The sequence below is a fragment of the Pseudophryne corroboree genome, chromosome 9 (assembly GCF_028390025.1).
Source record: "Pseudophryne corroboree isolate aPseCor3 chromosome 9, aPseCor3.hap2, whole genome shotgun sequence".
Classification (NCBI taxonomy): domain Eukaryota; kingdom Metazoa; phylum Chordata; class Amphibia; order Anura; family Myobatrachidae; genus Pseudophryne; species Pseudophryne corroboree.
Genome location: NC_086452.1, coordinates 154,537,001 through 154,549,364, shown reverse-complemented (window position 1 = coordinate 154,549,364; position 12,364 = coordinate 154,537,001). Strand labels below are relative to the sequence as shown.

General features: G+C 48.5%; 1 protein-coding gene across 2 annotated transcripts in view; it reads right to left on the bottom strand.

Annotated features, from left to right (window-relative positions):
- BCAR3 (BCAR3 adaptor protein, NSP family member) overlaps window positions 1-12,364 on the bottom strand; it is a 207,247-nt gene that overhangs the window by 85,703 nt on the left and 109,180 nt on the right. The window contains exon 1 of one of the 2 annotated variants that reach the window (XM_063939865.1): window positions 9,034-9,310. The exons of the other annotated variant lie outside the window; for it this stretch is intronic. Coding sequence (XP_063795935.1) covers window positions 9,034-9,123 — 90 coding nt within the window. The 5' untranslated portion in view covers window positions 9,124-9,310. Of the gene's footprint in view, window positions 1-9,033; window positions 9,311-12,364 lie in introns of those variants that run through there. 2 annotated transcript variants of the gene reach the window in all.

Genomic DNA, 12,364 nt, shown 5'->3' with positions numbered 1-12,364 from the left:
GGACATATCTGGCACTGTGTGGCCATTTATGTAGCTGGCACTGCTGGGGGGCATGTCACGTGTAGCTGGCACTGCTGGGGGGCATGTCCTGTGTAGCTGGCACTGCTGGGGGGCATGTCCTGTGTAGCTGGCACTGCTGGGGGGCATGTCCTGTGTAGCTGGCACTGCTGGGGGGCATGTCCTGTGTAGCTGGCACTGCTGGGGGGCATGTCCTGTGTAGCTGGCACTGCTGGGGGGCATGTCCTGTGTAGCTGGCACTGCTGGGGGGCATGTCCTGTGTAGCTGGCACTGCTGGGGGGCATGTCCTGTGTAGCTGGCACTGCTGGGGGGCATGTCCTGTGTAGCTGGCACTGCTGGGGGGCATGTCCTGTGTAGCTGGCACTGCTGGGGGGCTTGTCCTGTGTAGCTGGCACTGCTGGGGGGCATGTCCTGTGTAGCTGGCACTGCTGGGGGGCATGTCCTGTGTAGCTGGCACTGCTGGGGGGCATGTCCTGTGTAGCTGGCACGCATGTCCTGTGTAGCTGGCACGCATGTCCTGTGTAGATGGCACTGATGGGGGGCATGTCCTGTGTAGCTGGCACTGCTGGGGGGCATGTCCTTTGTAGCTGGCACTGCTGGGGGGCATGTCCTGTGTAGCTGGCACTGCTGGAGGGCATATCATGTAGTGTTCCCGCTAGGCATCTGTGGCTAGGCAATGTGTCTCTGTGCTCTGCCTGGTGCAGTGTGTATTAGCTGCACTACTGTGTGGTGTAATGCGAATTGCCACTATTATGTGGCCATGCACCTTCCCCATGAAGCAACGCCCCTAAATTTTTGCTGCGCACCTTCGGTGCGCACTGTCCATGCTTTAGCATGTAGGTAGGGGAGCACCAAGCATTACAGTATGTACATCATTTTGCCCTCCTAACTTAAAAATGTGCCCTCCCTGTGATCAGCACCCTGCCCTAAAAAGTGAACACTATCATGTGTAGCTGGCACTGCTGGGGGGCATATTGTGTGTAGCTGGCACTGCTGCGGGGATGTCACGTGTGGCTGGCACGGCTGCGGGGCATGTCATGTGTAGCTGGCACTGCTGGGGGGCATATCATGTCTATCTGGCACTGCACATTATGTGTATCTGGCACTATACTGGAGACATTGTGTGTAAGGAACACTATTGTGGCTGTTATGTGTAAGGCTGCTAATTGTGTGCGTAGAGGGGGTGTGAAAAATAAGATTTTACTTACCGGTAAATCTATTTCTCGTAGTCCGTAGAGGATGCTGGGACTCCGTAAGGACCATGGGGAATAGACGGGCTCCGCAGGAGATAGGGCACTTTAAGAAAGCTTTGGATTCTGGGTGTGCACTGGCTCCTCCCTCTATGACCCTTCTCCAGACCTCAGTTAGGGAAACTGTGCCCAGAGGAGATGGACAGTACGAGGAAGGATTTTTGTAAATCTAAAGGGCGAGATTCATACCAGCCACACCAATCACACCGTATAACTTGTGATAACTTACCCAGTTAACAGTATGAACAACATAGCCACGGTATCACCGAAAACTATAACATAACCCTTATGTAAGCAATAACTATATACAAGTCTTGCAGAAGAAGTCCGCACTTGGGACGGGCGCCCAGCATCCTCTACGGACTACGAGAAATAGATTTACCGGTAAGTAAAATCTTATTTTCTCTAACGTCCTTGAGGATGCTGGGACTCCGTAAGGACCATGGGGATTATACCAAAGCTCCCAAATGGGCGGGAGAGTGCGGATGACTCTGCAGCACCGATTGAGCAAACAGGAGGTCCTCCTCAGCCAGGGTATCAAACTTGTAGAACTTTGCAAAGGTGTTTGTCCCCGACCAAGTAGCTGCTCGGCACAACTGTAATGCCGAGACCCCTCGGGCAGCCGCCCAAGAAGAGCCCACTTTCCTAGTGGAGTGGGCCTTAACCGATTTCGGTAACGGCAATCCTGCCGTAGAATGCGCCTGCTGAATCGTGTTACAGATCCAGCGAGCAATAGTCTGCTTTGAAGCAGGGGCGCCAACCTTGTTGGCCGCATACAGAACAAACAAAGCTTCAGTCTTCCTGATCCGAGCAGTTCTGGTCACATAAATCTTCAAAGCCCTGACTACATCCAGGGACTCTGAATCCTCCAAGTCCCGTGTAGCCACAGGCACGACAATAGGTTGGTTCACATGAAAAGATGAGACCACTTTTGGCAGAAATTGAGGACGAGTCCTCAACTCTGCCCTATCCACGTGAAAAACCAAGTATGGGCTTTTATGCGATAAAGCCGCCAATTCTGAAACACGTCTCGCCGAAGCTAACGCCAACAACATGACCACTTTCCATGTGAGGTATTTCAACTCCACAGTTTTAAGTGGTTCAAACCAAGGTGACTTGAGGAAACGTAACACCACGTTAAGATCCCAAGGCGCCACCGGAGGCACAAAGGGAGGCTGAATATGCAGCACCCCCTTCACAAAAGTCTGTACCTCAGGAAGAGAGCCTAATTCTCTTTGAAAGAAAATGGAAAAGGCCGAAATCTGGACCTTTATGGACCCTAATTTTAGGCCCAAGGTCACTCCTGTTTGAAGGAAGTGAAGTAGACGGCCCAAATGGAACTCCTCCGTAGGAGCAGCTCTGGCCTCACACCAAGAAACATATTTCTGCCATATACGGTGATAATGTTTTAACGTCACGTCTTTCCTAGCCTTGATCAGGGTAGGAATGACTTCCTCCGGAATTCCTTTTTCCGCTAGGATCCGGCGTTTAACCGCCATGCCGTCAAACGCAGCCGCGGTAAGTCTTGGAACAGACAGGGCCCCTGCTGCAGCAGGTCCTGCCTTAGAGGAAGAGGCCACGGATCTTCTGTGAGCAACTCTTGTAGTTCCGGATACCAAGTCCTCCGTGGCCAATCTGGAACAATGAGGATTGTTCTGACCCTGCTTATTCTTACAATTCTCCACACCTTGGGTATGAGAGGAAGAGAAGGAAACACATAGACCGATCTGAACACCCAAGGTGTCACCAGAGCGTCTACCGCTACCGCCCGAGGGTCCCTTAACCTGGCGCAATACCGCTTTAGCTTTTAGTCGAGACGGGACGCCATCATGTCTATTTGAGGCAGGCACCACCGATCCGCGATCTGTGCAAAGACTTCTTGATGAAGTCCCCACTCCCCCGGATGCATGTCGTGCCTGCTGAGGAAGTCCGCCTCCCAGTTGTCCACCCCCGGGATGAACACCGCAGACAGCGCGCTTACATGGCCTTCCGCCCAGCGTAGAATCCTGGTCGCTTCTGCCATGGCCACTCTGCTCCTTGTTCCGCCTTGGCGGTTTATATGAGCCACTGCCGTGACATTGTCTGACTGAATCAGAACCGGTCTTCTCTGAAGTAAGTTCTCCGCTTGGCGCAGGGCGTTGTATATTGCCCTCAACTCCAGGACGTTGATGTGGAGGCTTGACCAGAGACCTTGGAAATTTCTTCCCAGTGCCACTGCTCCCCAGCCTCGGAGGCTTGCGTCCATGGTTACCAGGACCCAGTCCTGAATGCCGAACCTGCGACCCTCTAGAAGGTGAGCACTGTTCAGCCACCACAGGAGAGATACCCTGGTCCTGGGAGACAGGGTGATCCTTTGACGCATTTGTAAATGGGACCCGGACCACTTGTCCAAAAGGTCCCATTGAAAAGTCCTCGCATGGAATCTGCCGAAAGGGATGGCCTCGTATGAAGCCACCATCTTCCCCAGGACCCGCGTGCACTGATGCACTGAAACCTTCTTTGGTTTCAATAGGTTCCTGACCATGGTCATGAGTTCCTGAACCTTTTCGATCGGAAGAAAAACCGTTTTCTGGTCTGTGTCTAGGATCAGGCCCAGAAAGGTCAGACGCGTTGTAGGAACTAGCTGGGACTTCGGTATATTGAGAATACAGCCGTGTAGCTGCAACGTCTTCATGGACAGAGACACGCTGTCCAGCAACTTCTCCCGAGATCTCGCCTTTATTAGGAGATCGTCCAAGTATGGGATAATTGTGACCCCCTGCCTGCGCAGGAGCACCATCATTTCCGCCATTACCTTGGTGAAAATCCTCGGGGCCGTGGAAATCCCAAACGGCAACATCTGAAATTGGTAGTGACAGTCCTGCACTGCAAATCTCAGGAATGCCTGATGAGGGGGGAATATTGGAACATGAAGGTATGCATCCTTTATGTCCAGGGACACCATCCAATCCCCCCCCTCCAGGCTGGCGATGACCGTCCGGAGTGATTCCATTTTGAACTTGAACCTTTTCAAGTACAAGTTCAGAGATTTCAGGTTTAAAATGGGCCTGACCGAACCGTCCGGTTTCGGGACCACAAACAGGGTTGAATAATATCCCTCTCCCTGCTGGAGATGAGGAACTGTGACAATCACCTGTTGAACATACAATTTTTGGATTGCTGTCAACACTGACTCCCTCTCTGACGGGGAAGTCGGCAGAGCCGATTTGAAAAACCGGCGAGGAGGCAAGTCTTCGAATTCCAGCCTGTATCCCTGAGCAACAATCTCTATTGCCCAGGGATCCATCTGCGATTGAACCCAGACGTGGCTGAAAAACCGAAGACGAGCCCCCACCAGATCTGCCTCCCCCAGGGAAGCCCCAGCGTCATGCGGTGGATTTTGCAGACGCAGGTGAGGACTCTGCTCTTGGGAACTAGCTGTGTGCAGCTTCTTTCCCCTGCCTTTTCCTCTGGTAACAAAGGACGATCCCCGCACCTTCTTGTTTTTATTGGAACGAAAGGACTGCATTTGATAATGAGGTGCCTTCTTAGTATGCTGCGGGGGGACATAAGGTAAAAAATTCGAGTTACCAGCCGTAGCCGTAGAGACTAGGTCCGAGAGGCAGTCTCCAAACAACTCCTCCCCCTTGTACGGCAAGGACTCCATGTGCCGCTTAGAATCGGCATCTCCCGTCCACTGCCGGGTCCACAGGAGTCGCCTAGCAGAAATAGACATAGCATTTATTCTGGAGCTTAATAAACAAATGTCTCTCTGAGCATCTCTCATATACAAGGCAGCATCTCTGATATGCTCTATGGTCATTTGAATGGCATCCCTATCTAAGGTGTCAATCTCCGCAGATAAGGAATCTGCCCATGCCACAACTGCACTACAAACCCAGGCCGACGCCATAGCCGGTCTAGCAATAGTACCGGAGTGAGTGTAAATGTGCTTCAAGGTAATTTCCTGCCTGCGATCAGCCGGTTCCTTGAGGGAAGCCGTATCCTGAGAAGGCAGTGCCACCTTTTTGGACAAGCGTGTCAGCGCCTTGTCCACTTTTGGTGAAGATTCCCAGCGTATCCTATCAGTTTGCGGAAAGGGATACGCCATAAGAATCCTTTTGGGAACTTGTGGTCTCCTATCTGGAGAGTCCCAAGCCTTTTCGCACAATTCACTTAACTCAAATGATGATGGAAAAGTGACTTCAGGCTTTTTCTCTTTATACATGTGTACCCTCGTGTCAGGGACAGGGGGTTCCTCAGTAATATGCAAAACCTCTTTAATGGCCATAATCATGTACCGTATAACCCTTAGCCACCTTCGGCTGTAATTTTGCATCTTCATAGTCGACACTAGAGTCAGAATCTGTGTCGGTATCTGTGTCATCGATCTGGGATATAGTGCGCTTCTGAGACCCCGACGGGCTTGGCGCTACAGGGACAGGCATGGACTGGGTAGCTGACTGATCCCTAGCTTCTGCCTTGTCTAACCTTTTATGCAATTGATTTACATTTGCATTCAAGACATTCAGCATAACCACCCATTCCGGTGTCTGCGTTGCCGACGGCGACCTGACATTCAAATACTCCCCCTCCACCGTAAGCGAGCCTTCCTCGTCAAACATGTCGACACACGCGTACCGACACACTTCACACACACAGGGAACCCCTTTTCTGAAGACAGTATCCCTGTCAAGGCCCTTTGGAGAGACAGATAACCCTGGAGACCAATACAAAATGTTTTTCCCCAGCAGCGCTGTGTAATATGTAAACCGCCAATTTTGTGCCCCCCCCCCTCTCTTTTAAGCACCCTTTCACCGCGTGTATGCAGGGGAGAGTCCGGGGAGCTTCCTCTCAGCAGTGCTGTGGAGAGAAAATGGCGCTGGTGAGTGCTGAAGGAGAAGCCCCGCCCCCTCGGCGGCAGGCTTCTGTCCCGATCAAACTTAGGAAAATATGGCGGGGGCTCTTTTATATACATGTACAGAGCCCACCTGTACATGTATATATTCTTTTTGCCATGCAGAGGTTTATATTGCCCGGGGCGCGGCGCCCCCCCCCACTGCGCCCTGCACCCTTACAGTGACCGGAGTGTGTGAGGTGTATGGGAGCAATGACGCACAGCTGCAGTGCTGTGCGTTACCTCAGTGAAGCTGAAGGCTTCTGCCGCCTGAGACGTCTTCTGACTTCTGTACTTTTGGCTCTGTGAGGAGAACGGCGGCGCGGCTCCGGGGGTGGACGCCCAGTAAGAACCTGCGTTCACCCCCTCTGGAGCTAATGGTGTCCAGTAGCCGAGGAAGCAGAGCCTATCTTTGACAAGAAGGTCTGCTCCTCTCTCCTCAGTCCCTCGATGCAGGGAGCCTGTTGCCAGCAGTGCTCCCTGTGAAAAAGTAGTAAAAAGTAGAAGAAAAATCCAAACAAAAATGCTTTCAAGCAGAGAACTCTAGAGAGCTCTCTACAGTGCACCCATCTTGCTCTGGGCACAGTGTAAAACGGAGGTCTGGAGGAGGGTCATAGAGGGAGGAGCCAGTGCACACCCAGAATCCAAAGCTTTCTTAAAGTGCCCTATCTCCTGCGGAGCCCGTCTATTCCCCATGGTCCTTACGGAGTCCCAGCATCCTCAAGGACGTTAGAGAAATGTATTTATTTATAGTCTGATAATATGAAGTTACAAGGCCACGCCCACTTTTCCAGGGTCCACACCCACTTTTACTGGAACGAGCCCTCTGCATAGGGGTTGGGGGGCGGGGGGGGGGGGGGCGCTTTTACATTTTCTCGCTCAGGGTGTTAGTAGGCCTGGAGCTGGCCCTGGAGGTAAGATCACGCCATACAATACAAGCAGAGTAGTGAGCATAATACTATATGCAAGATAAATGACATGTAAATAGTCTCCACAAAGACCATTCTATAAATACACAAAGTACAGTTCATTCCAAGGGAAAAGACAAGAGAGAGAGAGAGAGAGAGAGAGAGAAGGAAGGAAACGGTGTCTGCTTTATTGGCAAGAAGCATATTCTGGGTTTTATTCCCAGGCTGAACACGCTCACAAATACTCTCTCCGGGGACATGATGGATTAGCCCAAATGGAGAGTTCCTATGGGAATCTCAGAGCTATTTTAGCAAATGCAAAAAAACGACTTCAATAAAATATATATATATATATATATATATAGTGATTATAAAAGTTTCACCTTTATGTGATATGGATCTGCAACCCCATACAAGATACAGTCGCGCACTGTAGGTAGGGGAAGGGACATAAGTGCATCTTTAAAGTGCATAGCCAATCTTATTTTAGAGAGAGACAAAGTAAAAAAGTTGCTCATAACAACTTCTCCACTTTATCTCTCTATGGTTTGATAAGGCGCCCCTTTAAAATATGTTGTATAGCATATAGAAAAATTAGGTATTCACTAATAAAAGGGCCAATTAATCTGTATCCTGCACCAATTGACTACTTTGTATGTAAATAAACTGGGACTACCCATGTAAAATGCAATGAGAGCAGGCAATGAACAGATTTTAAATTAGACTTTGATAATACAGCTGGGCATTACAGCTGTGCGCTGTCCCCTGCATCCCGACACTAGCTGCACCTAACATCATCAATCCCTGTGCTGAGTCCATACCCTCCTCATGCGGTCTAGACTGCATACGCTGTCCCCTATCTATACACACTCCATTCAGCAAAAAGTTCAGTCAGTCCTACAGTATTTTATGTTGTGTTTGCATTCCGTCAGCAGTATGGTGGAAGTAATGGAGACCTTTCATTTATGTGGTAGTGGCATAAAGTCAAAATCAGCTATTTACGAATAAATGTGCATTTGTAATGTATATACCATGTGTGCGCATTTATTTCATAAATACTATTCCTAACACTGCAATTCTATACTCATGGGGGGGAAATCATGTAATTCACCAATCAGCACAAAAATAGCATACTGTAAGTGCTAATATAGTGGCATCGCAAATACCTACGAACACCTGCAGTAGTGAGGTGTAATAAATGCTTCTTCAGCAGAAAAACATAAGTTGTCACTGATAGAAGAAGTACAATGGCTTACTCCCCAATCTTCTATGATCCACAACTGCGGAGATCACCTCATTTAGGAACTGCTACTGCCACTTGTAATTCCGAACAACAAATCACTCTATAAGGAATGGAGATTATTACAGGTGTACTACGTCTCTTTGTACAAACGCTAGGAATCTAATTTGTTCGAGGCAAAAGTCTGCAGAATATAGATGAACAGATCTAGGTTTCATTACTATTAGGTTAGAGGTCAACAATAGCCAGCCAGCCCCGGAGGATAATGACATGCATACAAACCAGAGAACATTTAACGCTAAGAGGCACTTTATCCGGTAATAATTAGCTATGGCTGAATATTCATTAGAAGCTATTTATCCAACTTTATCCTGGTTTATTCAATATGACAGACACACCAAGAAAAGAGATAAAGCTAAATTGTAGCATTTGCCAGAAAAACACATATAGGTCCATTATTTCAACATAATAAAAACTACCAAGAATTAATAGAAAATAAAATAAAAAAATTATATATATATATATATATATATATATATATATATATATATATATAAAAATCAATATTAATCCTGCTGCCTGTCCCATGCTGCTATGCGATTACATGTTACAGTACCACATGACATTTAACAAAGCTGAGTTAATGTCAGCATTAGCCATAATATCTATAATATACACGTTACCATCTTATGTAAATCATCACAGTACATCGTTCTCCGCCATAAGTAACCCAGTACTCACCTTGACCCCAATAATGGATTTACGCTGGTAGAAGCAGCACAGAGCTGCTGTGACTGCTTCATAGACATTGCAAAAACAGTCCTTGGACATTGTCAAACCTATGCTGTGGCAGTCATACACGGCCGGCCAAGGGGACTAATGTGTGAGCTGTATTCTCCCCCACCGTGGTGCTGCTTCCCTCGATGCAGTGTGTCGGCTTTCACCCAGCTCCTACTTCCAGCATTTGTCTGGGCTTATTTGCTCAGATGGAGCAGTGTCTATGAACTCAGTGCTTTCTGGCATGCGAGTACACAGCCTGCCATGTATAGAGTGCTAGAATTCTCATGTGATTCCTCTTACTCACCAATGAAATTCTAACCCTATGAGAAGACCTCACCAGCTGAGCTCCCCGGGGCTTTCATTGCTGTATACAAACCATTAAACATTCTCATGCTCCCCAGTTGCATACCTGATGCACCAAGCCTACATCACACCCCTGTCCTCACCCGGTAGTTTCTCCAGCCAGGCATCACCCTGCCAGCAACAGGGTGCTTCACCTAATATGAACCTTGACACAGCTCCACTTTGCTTTTTACAGGGGCATAATAAGATGATGATAGAAACATTTACTACAGTTGATATTTTTCTCACCAGCGCAAGAGATTATCTGCATTAGCCAGGTAATGGGAAGTATGTCCCTTCTTGTTTGCCTTTCATTATTAGGAGGTCTGCAGCTAACAAGGATGCAAGTGTGTGCTGAGAGATGAAAGCATGTAATGTAATCCTATTATAATGTGTACTGGTGGTGACAATCTCCAGTGTTTAACTAGCTGGACAAGTCACAAACAGTAACCTTAGGTTGCAGCAAAGTACTAGACCCCCTGATTAAACAAGAAAGGACATTTTTCTTTTCACATGTTCTACAGTATTAAAAGCTTCCATTAAATGTGTACAGTGGGTGCAAAAAGAAATGGGCGCTTTGGCATTTGTTACACTTTGGTGAAAGCGTTGTTGTGTGTGTGTGTGTGTGTGTGTGTGTGTGTGTGTGTGTGTGTGTGTGTGTGTGTGTGTTATAATAAGATTTTACACTTACCGGTAAATCTATTTCTCGTAGTCCGTAGAGGATGCTGGGGACTCCGTAAGGACCATGGGGAATAGACGGGCTCCGCAGGAGACATGGGCACTTTAAGAAAGACTTTAGACTCTGGGTGTGCACTGGCTCCTCCCTCCATGCCCCTCCTCCAGACCTCAGTTAGGGAAACTGTGCCCAGAGGAGATGGACAGTACGAGGAAAGGATTTTTGTTAATCCAAGGGCAAAATTCATACCAGCCACAACAATCACACCGTATAACTTGTGATAAACTAACCAGTTAACAGTATGAACAAACAACATAGTCTCAGTCCAAACCGATGAACTATAATATAACCCTTATGTAAGCAATAACTATATACAAGTCTTGCAGAAGAAGTCCGCACTTGGGACGGGCGCCCAGCATCCTCTACGGACTACGAGAAATAGATTTACCGGTAAGTGTAAAATCTTATTTTCTCTAACGTCCTAGAGGATGCTGGGGACTCCGTAAGGACCATGATGATTATACCTAAGCTCCCAAACGGGCGGGAGAGTGCGGATGACTTTGCAGCACCGATTGAGCAAACAGGAGGTCCTCCTCAGCCAGGGTATCAAACTTATAGAACTTTGCAAAAGTGTTTGACCCCGACCAAGTAGCAGCTCGGCACAGCTGTAGTGCCGAGACCCCTCGGGCAGCCGCCCAAGACGAGCCCACCTTCCTAGTGGAATGGGCCTTAACCGATTTCGGTAACGGCAATCCTGCCGTAGAATGCGCCTGCTGAATCGTGTTACAGATCCAGCGAGCAATAGTCTGCTTTGAAGCAGGTCCGCCAACCTTGTTGGCTGCATACAGGACAAACAGTGCTTCTGTTTTTCTGATCCTAGCCGTTCTGGCCACGTAAATTTTCAAAGCCCTGACCACATCAAGGGACTCGGAATCCTCCAAGTCACGTGTAGCCACAGGCACGACAATAGGTTGGTTCATATGAAAGGATGAGACCACCTTAGGTAGGAATTGAGGACGGGTCCGCAACTCCGCTCTATCCATATAGAAAACCAGATAGGGGCTTTTATGTGATAAAGCCGCCAATTCCGAAACTCGCCTAGCCGAAGCCAAGGCTAACAACATGACCACCTTCCAAGTGAGATATTTCAACTCCACTGTTTTAAGTGGTTCAAACCAATGTGACTTAAGGACACTTAACACCACGTTAAGGTCCCAAGGCGCCTCCGGAGGTACAAAAGGAGGCTGAATATTCAGTACTCCCTTCACAAAAGTCTGTACTTCAGGTAACGAGACCAATTCCTTTTGAAAGAAAATGGATAAGGCCGAAATCTGAACTTTAATGGAGCCTAATTTTAGGACCAAATTCACTCCAGTTTGTAGGAAGTGAAGAAAACTGCCTAGATGGAATTCTTCGGTAGGAGCATTCCTGGCCTCACACCACGAAACATATTTTCGCCATATTCGGTGATAATGTTTAGACGTCACGTCCTTCCTAGCTTTTATTAGCGTAGGAATGACCTCATCCGGAATACCTTTTTCCACTAGGATCCGGCGTTCAACCGCCATGCCGTCAAACGCAGCCGCGGTAAGTCTTGGAACAGACAAGGACCTTGTTGTAACAGGTCCTGCCTTAGAGGAAGAGGCCACGGATCTTCTGTGAGCATTTCTTGCAGATCCGGATACCAGGTCCTTCGTGGCCAATCTGGAACAATGAGAATTGTTCTCACTCCTCTTTTCCTTATTATCCTCAACACCTTGGGTATGAGAGGAAGAGGAGGAAACACATATACCGACTGGAACACCCACGGTGTCACTAGGGCGTCCACAGCTACCGCCTGAGGGTCTCTTGACCTGGCGCAATACCTTTGTAGCTTTTTGTTGAGGCGGGATGCCATCATGTCTATTTGGGGCAGTCCCCACCGACTTGCAATGTGCGCGAAGACTTCCTGATGAAGTCCCCACTCTCCTAGATGCAGATCGTGTCTGCTGAGGAAGTCTGCTTCCCAGTTGTCCACTCCCGGAATGAACACTGCTGACAGAGCGCTTACATGATTCTCCGCCCATCGAAGAATTCTGGTGGCTTCCGCCATTGCCATTCTGCTCGTTGTGCCGCCTTGGCGGTTTACATGAGCTACTGCGCTGATGTTGTCTGACTGGACCAGAACTGGTCGATTGCGAAGTAAGATCTCCGCTTGACGTAGGGCGTTGTATATGGCCCTTAGTTCCAGGATGTTGATGTGAAGACAAGTCTCTTGACTTGACCAAAGTCCTT